Below are 12422 nucleotides of genomic sequence, written 5' to 3'. Positions count from 1 at the left end.
CATTAATAAATCTTTATTTTCTTTGAATTCAGTTTTTGTATTACAGACTTCAGTATCTGCAGCCTTGAAAAGCTGTTAAAAATTTTTCAGAAAATGTTATTTGGCCATGAGCTCAGTCTTGGTTATACGTATACTAATAATGTTTTGATTAGAAATATTGAAAAGTGTCTTTAAAACTGTTGCAAAGTAGTGCACTTCTGCTAAATATTTTTAGTGAAACATTGCTTATCCTCTCTAACTGCCTATTAAAACTAAAATACTCTGTTTTGGTTCACAAAGGAAAAGAATGTATCAGTTATGTATAAAAAGTATTCAGCCACTGGTACAGCTTTTCCTCTAGCACTATACATTTTTCTTTTTTCTAAAGCTCAAAGAATTTGACAGTTTTTGTAGCCTGTAGAAGTAGACTTAACAGTAAGTTGGATAATAATTAATTTGAGGGTCTTACGTCTAGAAGCCTGGGAAGCTTTTATGTCAAGAAGCAAACACATGGGAAGCTCTTAGAATATGTAAATAACAGCAGTCAAAGCAGAATGCAAGTTCAAGTAGTTTTGAAGACTTGTCAGAAATATTTCTGTTCCTTGAAATAGAGCTTTTTAGTACTCTCAGTCATTTTTGCAGAGAAAGATAGGATTGTATTAAAGTCTTGTATCAGCTGCTCTTAAACTGCTTTATTGGGCAAAGGAAGTGAGCAGTATCACCTGGAGAACTAAGTAAAGAGCTCAAAATTTTGAACTTCTGATTTTTAATCATTGACCTACTCCAGTTATCTCTTTGTATAAGTCACCTCATATTTTTGTTTGTTCTGTTCATCAAGAGGTACATATTTTTCCCTCTTCCCATTTACTTGCAAATAGAATTGTAAATATTTTTTAGAATAGGATGGATAGGTGATTAGGTTATTGCAGCTAACATGTAATAGCTACAGTAACCAATGATGTATGTGATGTTAGTCTTCATTGAGTTGTAAAGAAAAGGGCATTAGCTTAAAATACCTGTTTTAAGAGCGTCTATAAAATTGGCTACTGAGTAAATGATAATTTAAGCTGTGGTATACTGGGTAGTTTGTGTCTGTCTAATAGAAATTAAATAGTAATTTTTTTGAAATTAAAGTGCTCCAATTGAAAACTGCAGTTATGAGAGATTCCATGAAAATTTAAGTAGATATTTTTTTAAATATTCTTATCATATTTTGTCACCATCTGCAACTGATATTCCATGCTTTTTGCATGGTCTTGTGATACACACATTTAGAATATAGGCAAGTCAACAAAACCTCACATTCTGTATATGCACATGCTGCACTGTCTCAGCTAAACTCCATGCATGTGACCAGGTGGCACAGCAAATCTTGAGCTAATTACCTGTTTTGTTTCAATTTTACGTAAATAAGTTTGAACACTCTTACTGTGCTCGTAAGTTGAACAGCTTGAGAAGTGTGCGCTCAAACTAAAGTGATTAATGACAATTCAGATCTTTACCTGTAGTACTTTGGCTATTAGTAGAAAATACTTAAGCCCCTCAGCTTTTCAGCTTCTGATACGTGGATGCATGTTTAACTTAAATTTAGTGTTTTGCAATGATAGATTCAGCTGCTGGTGTCCTCATATTGTGAAATTACAAGCTCAGCAAAGACAGGTGTATCTGTTTGGGCAGAAACAGCAAAGGCTACAGTACCAAGCAAGTGACCATGCCTTGTTTAGAGGTGCATCCCTTCAAGTAAGGTGCAATACTTGTGGGTTCAGGCATGTCAACAAAAATTTTCTCTCTAATTTCCATCTGGCTAATCATGTTCATAATCAGATATTTTGTAGAATTTCAGTTTGCTGTAATATTCCTACTCCCTTCCTGCTTCAGCTGGCATACAGAGATGGCATACTGAGTTTTAATTTTGAATGTTTAGAGGACTGTGTCTGTTATTCTCATTGAATTTTGCTGGTATTTGTACTTAATTGAATTTGAATTGTGTATTGTTCTTAAGTTTTCATGTGTTCATGTAGGTCCCATTAAACACCCAACGAGTAAGCACTTCATTTAAATAAAGCTTTTCCAACATTTCTCCAGTTTGCTTGTTTTTCAGCATTTCCCACTTTCTTTCTTAAAAAAATACTTCTCAACATCAGTTGTATAAAGAATGTGTAGCAGTGCTTTGTTTGTAACATGTCAATTCTTAAATATTTTTAGGTGTTGGGCTGGGGACTCGAAAAAATTAAATGAGTTCTATGTATATGATGTGTTCTGCTCAAGGAAATAAGCCTTCAAAGGCTGAGGAGAGGTCAGATTTTACAGCTGTTAGCATTTGTAGTGATCTTTAATGGCTATTAGCTGTCTGGGGAATGGGAGGTTGAGGGTGGGTTTTTTTGTTTGAGGTTTTAGGGTTTTTTCCTTTAAACAATGGGTTTTATTTAATGTCTTAAATGTGTGCGTAATATTCTATGTGGACAGTGGGGTAAGGATCCTTTATGCCTGTAACATATGGGATTCTAATGACATTTTTGCTGCTTTTCCCCTTAAATAAATTTATGCTGTAAAGTGCTCAAGAAAGCCAATTAGCCATAGCTATTTATTGGTGCCAAACAATACTCTTCCTCTTGTTTGAAAACAGAGTAGAGTTGAGAAGAACTCTGCTTTTATAAGCAAAGGGGAAGCCTGACTGGCTTGTATAGGAAGAGGAGCAATGTTAGCTAAATAGGATATAACCTTTCTTCTTCTTATATCCTTGAGACCTTGTGGAAGTCCAACTATGTGGCTTAGAGCCACGGGAAAAAAAACATTATTATTGTTAGCATATTCCAGTTGAGAGTCTCAGGGCAAAGCAGCTCTAATTACAGTTCTGTACTTATCACACAAGGATTGTTGAGCAGGGAAGTGATGGTTAGAGCAGGCTACAGATATTCTTACATAATCAGAAGATGGCATATTTTAATAAGTTCTTTCTTCCTCTTTCGCAGCTGCCTTCCCTTCTCCCTCCTCTGTCTCCTACCCCAAAACCAGGACATGCAGACTTCAGTGTAGTAGGACCTTAGGCACGTGAGAAGTAAAATAGAAGTGTTTTAACATAATTTTCAGTAGTTCTCTGTCACACACTGCAACAGATTAGGAACATGCAGTTCAACTGTTGTCCTCCACTTTGGAATGGTGACACATTAATTCTCATTAATTTGAGTATTAATAAGGTAAATGCTCCCAAAGCAACCATACTGGTGCCAAAGATGCATTCCCAAATAATTCATGATTCTGGAGACTTTGTAAGGCTAATAGGTTAGGGAGTGGAGATTTTTTGTAAACCACCTGTGAGGTGATTTACAGGCTGTGCACTTGACAGAAGGAGAAGGCGGAATTTGACTTGAAGCCCACTTTTAATCTGTCTCTGATTATAATAGCCCTACAGTGTAGGAAAATAATTGCCTGTCTGTAAGGTAGGAATACTGGGACGTACTGAGACCTTTGCACTGTCTGCTATTTTCAGGAGCTACTTTCATACACATGCGAAATTTTTATCTTGTCATTATTTGCACCTTTTCTTGCAAGTCACTTGTAATGTGATTTCAGTAACACTTAGTGGCAGTCCACTATCTTACACTTTTATCTGAGGTCTTCAGTATTTCAGTTCAGATGATTCTATGAATTTTGCCACCTTTGACAACTTTTCTATGCCCCCATGCCCTCTCATTGTAAGGCAGAACAAGAACTCTCTCTTATTTCTCTGTTTGTTTTGTGCATGTTTAGCACGTTCCTTCTTACCTGCCTTTTAAAGTCTTGAATTATAGTCAGTTCATTACAAACTGAGAATTTAGGAAGTACTTAGATGTTTGCTAGTGTCCTAAACTAATGAATTTAAGTACTGTAATTGTAGTAATTTAAGTACTGTAATTGGCTAAGGGGAAATGTCTTTAGAAGCTGATGATCATCATAGTGCATATTATTCTTCACATGATAAAATCCTCATTTAGAATGCAGCTTTGAGAATAAGTAACAAATATTGAGTACTCTTGTTATAAAATGGAGAGAGTTCAAAAATTTAAGACAGGAATAAAGGAAAGCTTCTCCTAGATAATACAAAAGTGAATGTATGAGGGAGTTAGTCCTAAAGCAGCAGATCATTGCTGACGTGAAATCAGCACGTTCACGTAAGGCATAATTAATCTGTGGAGTTAATTTCCACCGAAAGATGTTAACACCCTAATTTTGAGCATAATTCAAAGAGCAGCATCAAGTTTTGTGTGGATAGCAAAATGTTCAAAGCTCTTACAAGGTATTGAAAAGTCAGGAAAGAATACTAAAGCTCATAGACCTAATACCATGCAAAAGACTCATTACTGTGGGGAAGTTTGTAGATTGTAATAGTGAGAAAATAAGCTGGATTTTTTTATGGTCAAGCAGCAAGGAAAAAAAGTGTTGTTTTTTAATTTTCTAATTTGAGTTTTACATTGTAGGTGGATGTAAATTTGAGACTTCACTGTAGTAAACTTCTCTTACTTTGCCATTTCAGGTCCCACTGAAGTCCATCAGACACGTTAGTTTTCAGGACGAAGATGAAATTGTTAGGATAAACCCTCGTGACATTTTGATACGTCGTTATGCAGACTACAGGCATCCTGACATGTGGAAGAACGACCTGGAGAGGGATGATGCAGACTCAAATATACCATTTTCTAAATCAGACAGTAAAAAATCTGACTATTTATACCCATGTGGGGATGGAACTAAGTTGAATTCCCTGAAAGACTCGAAGAGTTCTGTGGTATTTAAAACTCAGCCTTCCTCATCAAAATTTAAAAACTCAAAAAGAAGAAAAGAGGATGGTGAGCGTTCCCGCTGTATATACTGCCAGGAAAGGTTTAATCATGAAGATAATGGCAGAGGAAAATGTCAAGATGCGCCAGATCCTATTAAAAGATGTATCTACCAAGTTAGTTGCATGCTTTGCGCAGAGAGCATGCTGTATCACTGCATGTCAGACTCTGAAGGAGATTTCTCTGATCCTTGCTCGTGTGACACTAGTGATGACAAGTTCTGCTTACGCTGGTTAGCACTGGTGGCACTCTCTTTCATTGCTCCATGTATGTGCTGCTACCTCCCCTTGAGAGCATGCCATCACTGTGGTGAGGTGTGTGGGTGCTGTGGAGGAAAGCATAAAGCTGCGGGATGAATCAGTCTTGTGCCAAACAGAGCTGAAAAATCTTTGTTTCCAGGAAGCATCTAACTTGGATTTGTGGAAGCTTTTTGGCAAGCTGAAGGGAATCTTCTTTCACATAAGAGATGCTTGATGTGGAGGAAGCAACAAGACTTGTCAGACCTTGGCATTTTACAAGTGGTAGCCACGCCTAACTATTTCCTTTGAGTGCGTGGCATTTGTTGCGAGTTGTGAAGGAGATCTTGCAAAGGAAAGCCTGTTCTTATTATTGGCTATAAAATGAGTATATAAACTATGATTATACTAAAAGAGATTAACTTTTGCCACTTTGTACATTCATGGTTTAGGTGAGGGGGCTCTTTTAAAAGGATTAAACTTACCTGATGGGAAATTTTAACTAAAAGTGCACTAGTGACAGTTGATTTAAGATTAAGAAAAGTTAATACTTGGCAAATGAGAAATAAAACTGATTTTAAGTGCAACTAAATCACTTATTAATAGTTTTTTGGAAGCGACTTTATGTATAAATAACAAATGTTTATATTTAACTAAATGTGTAAGGTACGAATTATTACATGTTAAACTTTCCTTCCCTCCGATATAGTAGGTATGGACCATATCTACTGTCACATTCCATGGTAGTATTTTAAATATTTAATTAGTTAATTTAGTTGCATTTTTATTCCAGATGGACGAATTGATATTTTCAGTCCTGGTTCCCTTCAGCTACAGTTTGTGTTGAATTGTATCCATACATTCTGATAATCTAAAAACCTTTAAAATATTAATTATTCTAGTCTCAAGTGACCAATATTTTTTGTTAAGCACAGATGTAATTGTCTAAAATGTTCTTGTTAGAACATAACATTTATTTTTATATATAAATGACTTTGATTTCAACATAATAGCAAAAAGGACGTTGTTTCTGTTGTTCAACCAGCAAGTTGTTTTCTTTTGGGGTGTCCTCCAAAAATATTTTCTTGCATATTCAGATGTTCATTAAGCAAAAGGTACATTAAGGCAGTTGTAACAAATTGTCATCAGTGTTCTTGTTTATCCTTCTGTTAAACTAGGATCCTGTTCAGCTGTTTATCAAGTACTATGATTAAAACAAAAGATTAATAACAAAAGTGAAATTGTTCTCATTATTTTGAACCACAACTTTTTCTAATTTGAATGGGCAAGAACAAAAGTACTGTGTGTTTTGTTCAAAAACAACAACAAAAGGCTTAGCTTGAGAAATAAATTACAGCCTAGGCAAAACTGAGTGAACTTCTTAATTGGGAACTTTCAAGGCGGCGGTGGAGTGGTGGGAGAGTGGTGGTGGAGAGTGAGAGAGCATGTGTATGTGTGTGTATGCACGGTGATATATTGTGTATGATATTTCTTATGGTTTTGTACTTACTAAGTCTTTAACTTTCAGGTAAGAATTAACTAATTAACCCATAGAGAATTTTTTAAAACATTACGTGTTTTGCTCTGTTATGAAGTAACAAACATGTTACTTCTTGTTAAAGATGTACAACACTAAAAACAGTCATAATTTATCAGTGAAGATGCCTATTTGACATCTTGGCTGGAGTGGGACAGACTCTCCTCAGTATACCCTTGTTATTAAACAAACAACCTAACTGAGTCATTTTAAAAGATGCACATGACTTACTTTTCTCACTTCTATGCATTTTTTTCAGTATATTTTGTGTAATTTTTTTCTGCCTGTACCAGTCCCCTTAATTTTCCTTTGTAGCCCAGAAGTAAAATGAGCAAATGTAAATAACTTTATCTCTCTGTAAAATACTTTTTGAAAGAAAACATTTATATTTATATTACAGCTTGAATTGGCCACCTTGTGTATATAGATCATCTGAAAGTATTATTTCACATTGAAAAAGAAGACAAATATCTTGATAACTATAGAAGTTACAGAAGAGCTTCTAGTTTTGTATTAAGAGTTGATTGGATGACTCAAGTCCAAGAATATGATACGGTAGCAGCAGTCTTGGTTTTTACTGTTTATATATTTGAAAGCTGCTACTCTGGTTGGTTTTCATGCTTCACACATTTTCAGCTAAACTTGGTTGCCTAGAATAGACTGTTAACTTTAAAAACAACTTTCATTAAAAAAAAAGGTGATGTTTTCCTAGTGAATGAGAGGAATTTATAATTTCTGAATGCTGGGTTCCTCATTCAAGGTGGAGAGGTATGAACAACTTAAGAAAAGAACTTGCTGGCTGTATAGAAAAATACTATATAATCGTATTATGTATATACTTCAGAAAGAAATTAGTTTAACAGTTTCCTCTGAGCACTATACAACACAGTGAAACTCCTGGTCCTGTACTGTATTTTATATGAAACATATATGCTTTAATATTTTTATTGAATGTGTGCATTAATATTTTTACCTTGCATTTAACCACTTTGCTGCTAAAATGTTTTCACCTTTTGCTTTTCTCTTTGAAGAATTGCTTCATCTAAAAAAGAGTTACTGAACGGACGTATGCTCACTTGTTCTTGTGCTGGAAGTGTCAGCCTGCATGCCTGGTTTGAGAGCAACTAACTGAATGCAAAGCTACAAGATTACAAAAGGGTTGGTTTTAGTAGCCTGCATGTGTACCTTTTCTTCTGGTGTTAAGGATCTTACCCACTGTTGTATTTGGGAGAGAAGTAGTGGAAGGTGGACATATGGCAAACCCATTCCAGAAAAGGCTGCTACATCTGCATATCTTTTGTTTTTGGTGGCATGTTACATTTATCCTATCTCTTCTGAAATACTTTCTTAAGCATTTGGAAAGAGAGGAATTTCTTCCCCAATCCATACTCTTCCTCTTGCTTTTAATGTCAGAGTTGTAGTTCGTCAGCCATGTAGTAGCAAAGCTTTGTGCTGCTTAGAGGGGACCCGAGCCTTTGGAAACTGTCACTGAATATTAAGTCCCTCGCTTGTTGAAAGCCTCGGTTACCGTGAAAATTAAGTATTTTCCCTTGAAAGTGCGGAAAGAAGTTAAATGACAGCAGCACTCGTGCACCATCTACTGGGGGAAAAGTGACGTTCAGGCGCAGTATTGGATTAAATCGTCATTTAACTGGCCATTGGTGCACGATTAAGTTACACAAATATGTTATGCTTTAGTTATGAATTTACAGGATTGTAATTTGGAATTTTACTGTGATTTCTTATCTCATCATGCTTCTTAAGTGCCATTATTAACACTGAAGTACAAATCCTTTAACCATATATTTTCTTAGGTTTAAAATAGTTACAATGGCCTGTTACGCAGGAGCATAAAAATCAGAAATGAAATTAAAATTCTTTTGATTCTGTCACTGAGTTTATAAGAAATATTTTTTTTATTCTTATTTTATCTATTTCCCCTCTTGAAGTTCTTCCCACAGCAAAGTGATGGAGCTTTGATGTTCACACGGAGGGAATCTGGCCTTTTGGTTTGTGATATAAATCAAGTTTTGAGTATGCACAGGTGGGTGCGTGCACTCACATATGCAATTCAGTAGCTGCGAAAAGTATACCTACAGTTGTGTGCACAGTTAAAGCAATATTTGATAATATCCTACAATTATTATGGTAACTATTTAGTAAACAGCAGCAAATGCTGGCATAAAACTCTTCCAGAGCTTAAGGAAGGGATGTTCCAAACAGTCTTAACCAATGCAGTTTCCTCTAGAGAAGGAAAGGTATTTTGAAGAATGCCTTAATTCTGGTTGTTGGAATATAACATTCCCATTTTGGATGAGTTCTCTTCAGAATGATCTGTCCATGTGTACCTGGAGGATAATGTTGAACTCCTATGTAAATAATGCCCAGGTTTAAATGAGACTTTAAATCTTCTCTGAGCTTATGGCACAGTGTGCAGCCAGTACAGCTATACATTCTTATTAGTAAAATGGAGATCAGGCTCAGGGCTGGCAATGAAAACAAGAACTTTAAAAAGATGCCTTATGGTACTGTTAGTCCAGCAGTGGATAAAACTTCTGTTTCCTTTGGTGCACTGATGAAAAAAAAGAGGAGTTGGGGGGCTTGTTTGGGTTTCGTTTTGGGGGTTTTCTTCCCTGAAGGTTTCTCTCTCTTAATTGCAAAAGTTGTGGTTCGTTAAAGAAATCAAACATTTGGTGAAGAAGCAGCCTTCATGTTCAAAGCTGCAGTATAAGCTGTACATGGTTTTCCTTCTTTTGCTTGGTGCCATTTGCTTTCCACCCTAATGACCTCAAAGTGCCTCATGTGTATATTGTTTCCATTAAACCTCAACTGCTATTTGTTTCTAGTAATTGATGTATAATTTAGGTAACTCATCCCATAGGTGTTTCCTTTATGAATATAGCTTGTTACTTTGAGTATATAATGTAAATATGTCTTTAAGTTTGTAACTGGTTTGTTACATCATATCCTTGTAAGTTGACATAGCAGATAACACCATAAAAATTGTTTTAATGTTTTTTCTTGTAATTACCTGATTAAAACTATCTTAAAAATGAAGCAGCTAACATGTTTTTTCCATTCTGTGCTGGGATTACTCTGAACAGTGCATATGAAATAAAACATTGCAGCTCAAGAACAGAACAAAAAGAAGTAAATAGAAGTATTACTTTCAAGCTCCAGCATCTTCCATCGTAAGAACCACTTAATAGCTGCTATAATGTTTTAAAGAAAAATGTACTTATACCAGCTTGCTTTTTATCTACAGCAGTACTTGTCCTTGACATCATGCTATGGAGGTCAAGATTTCTTTTATAAACCGTATATATATAAGTTCCCACTCGACCCCACCACAAAAATGTGTATCTGAATATAATACTAAGCTTTGTGTAAGTTAAAGAATTAGATATACACCAGAAAACAAAGCAAAACTAATTATTCCATGAAGAAAAACGAACGAGTAGAAACTGTGAGGCTGTAATTTGAAAGCTCAGTGGTCAGGGTTTAGGATGCATTATTCTAAATTGAAATGTATTTGCCTCTAGGTTTTGCAGATGTTTTATTATTGGTTACAGCCAATAGAGTAATTCTCACTGTTCATTTGATAAGTTGCTAACTTGAAGAATTTTATTACTGCCAGGTGTAATCATTACATGGACTATTAACTATTGATACTTGAGCTTTTAATTGATTTGAAAATGCAGCTCTACAAGAGAAATAAAACAGACAAATGAATTGAGTGACTGATAAGGTGAGGGGTTAATAGAGAAAATTATAGAATTACGCGAAAACCACATATGAGAAAGTGCCTCAGCATTAAACATGGTTTTGTACAAATTAAAAACCTAATGTTACATCTCAGCCAAATCCACCTTAATGTTATGGATAATGAATGCACAGTCTTCTGGTTTTGAACAAGAACGGATAGGTAAGGAGCTCTTCTCGTTATATTCTTCTTTTTTCTCATTCTTTTTTCTTGTTCTTTTCTTTTTTCTCATTTATTTATTTTTTGTTTCTTCTTTTTTTTTCCTTGTTCTTTTTTTCTTTACAGCTACATGAAACTCAGTTGCTGGAACTTATAAAATAAATGGAAAACCTGAAGTTAATCCACAGACTACAGTCTGTAGACCACAGACCTGGTGGCCAGTTTCTAAACAGAATTCATAAAAGTATACCAGTTAGTCTTTGTCCTTAAGCAGTATTTTGCATCACTGTTTCTTGAACCTTTTAGCTTACTGTCATGGATTGATATGTGCTCCTGTACCAGAACAGAAAGACTTCAGTCTGTAGGATTATATCATCACTTCCATCATTTGAGAACACTGAGTTCTAATTTAATAGATTGGAAACAGACATAACAAGTAAATGGATGAGAATAAAAAATAATACCACATTTTATATCTTAGAATTGAGGCTGGACAGCATGTGTGTGCACACACAATGGGATTTGACTAAATTATGCTTTGAGTAATGCATAATGTGAAACAATAACAATATTTTGTTTTACCTAGAAGGGAAAGAAAAAAAGAGATAAGTCTGTTCTTCAAGAAGTTTGTATCTCTAGCTATCCATGCCCTGACTTGAGAAGTTTGAGAATATTTGAGAAAATAATGACTTTGACAGAATAAGCTTCTCAGATGAATTGCTATTTCAGTTAAGTGCTGGTTTGGCAGACTCCAGGCACATCTCAGTACCCACAAAATATATCCAAAGGGTTTTTAGCAATGTGTGATTATTTATGTCAGTTGGAGGTAATGCACAGAAACAACTATTTCATGTTTGGCATTTACTGTTTGGGGTTTTTTTTAAAACCTCCAACAAAAACCTCTTCTGCATTCTGGTTTTGAGCAATATGTATCGTATTTTTGCGTAATAAGTAAGCTGACCAAAAAACTCAGTATTTGGTGGGAGGATAGATGGAGAGGAAAAAAAAAAAAAACATGGCCAGGAAAGCTCTTTTTAGTTCCTATCCAGGCCTACATGGTAGGTAGATATATAAATATAGGTAGATAATGAAGCAACGCCTAAATGAAAAACTGTTGCAGTATGATCTGCTGTCTAAAAATGGAGATTTTATAGAAAGACAGATTTAGCTGCTTTCCATGATAATGTGCAACCTCACTATGAGATAGTTCTGATTTCACCATGACAGACAATATGCAGACGTTAACAAGCTTGTGAACAATGCAAAACACTGGGGGGGGGGTGTGATTGTAGAACCATATTCAGTGGAATCAATAATAACTTTCATAGAATCAAACAGGTTGGAAAAGGCCTCCGAGATCATCAAGTCCAGCCCTTGATCCAACACCGCCGTGGTTACTAGACCATGGCACTAAGTGCCACATCCAGTCTCTTCTTAAAAACCTCCAGGGATGGAGAATCCACCACCTCCCTGGGCAGCCCATTCCAATAGCTGATTACTCTCTCTGTAAAAAATTTCTTCCTAATATCCAACCTAAACCTCCCCTGGCACAGCTTAAGACCGTGCCCTCTTGTCCTACTGCTGGTTGTCTGGGAGAAGAGACCAATCCCCACCTGGCTACAACCTCCTGGCAGGGAGTTGTAGAGAGTGATGAAGTCTCCCCTGAGACTCCTCCAGGCTAAACAACCCCAGCTCCCTCAGCCTCTCCTCACAGGACTTGTGCTCCAGTCCCTTCACCAGCCTGGTTGCTCTTCTCTGGACCTGCTCCAGCACCTCAATATCCTTCCTGAACTGAGGGGCCCAGAACTGGACAAAGTACTCCAGGTGTGGCCTCACCAGCCCTGAGTACAGGGGAAGAATCACTGCCCTGGTCCTGCTGGCCACACTGTTCCTGATCCAGGCCAGGATGCCATTGGTCTTCTTGGCCACCT

The 12422-nt window shown here is 36.2% G+C and overlaps 1 protein-coding gene across 1 annotated transcript in view; it reads left to right on the top strand.

The window, feature by feature from the left end:
* SPRED1 (sprouty related EVH1 domain containing 1) overlaps positions 1-9626 on the top strand; it is a 64360-nt gene extending 54734 nt beyond the window's left edge. Inside the window, exon 6 of the mRNA XM_064658484.1 lies at positions 4493-9626. Coding sequence (XP_064514554.1) covers positions 4493-5152 — 660 coding nt within the window. The 3' untranslated portion in view covers positions 5153-9626. The remainder of the gene's footprint in view (positions 1-4492) is intronic.
* The last annotated feature ends 2796 nt before the right edge of the window (positions 9627-12422 follow it).

The sequence above is a fragment of the Pseudopipra pipra genome, chromosome 6, assembly GCF_036250125.1.
Source record: "Pseudopipra pipra isolate bDixPip1 chromosome 6, bDixPip1.hap1, whole genome shotgun sequence".
NCBI classification, from domain to species: domain Eukaryota; kingdom Metazoa; phylum Chordata; class Aves; order Passeriformes; family Pipridae; genus Pseudopipra; species Pseudopipra pipra.
The sequence above is the reverse complement of the archived record's forward strand: the minus strand, read 5'-3'. Positions and strand labels throughout refer to the sequence as shown.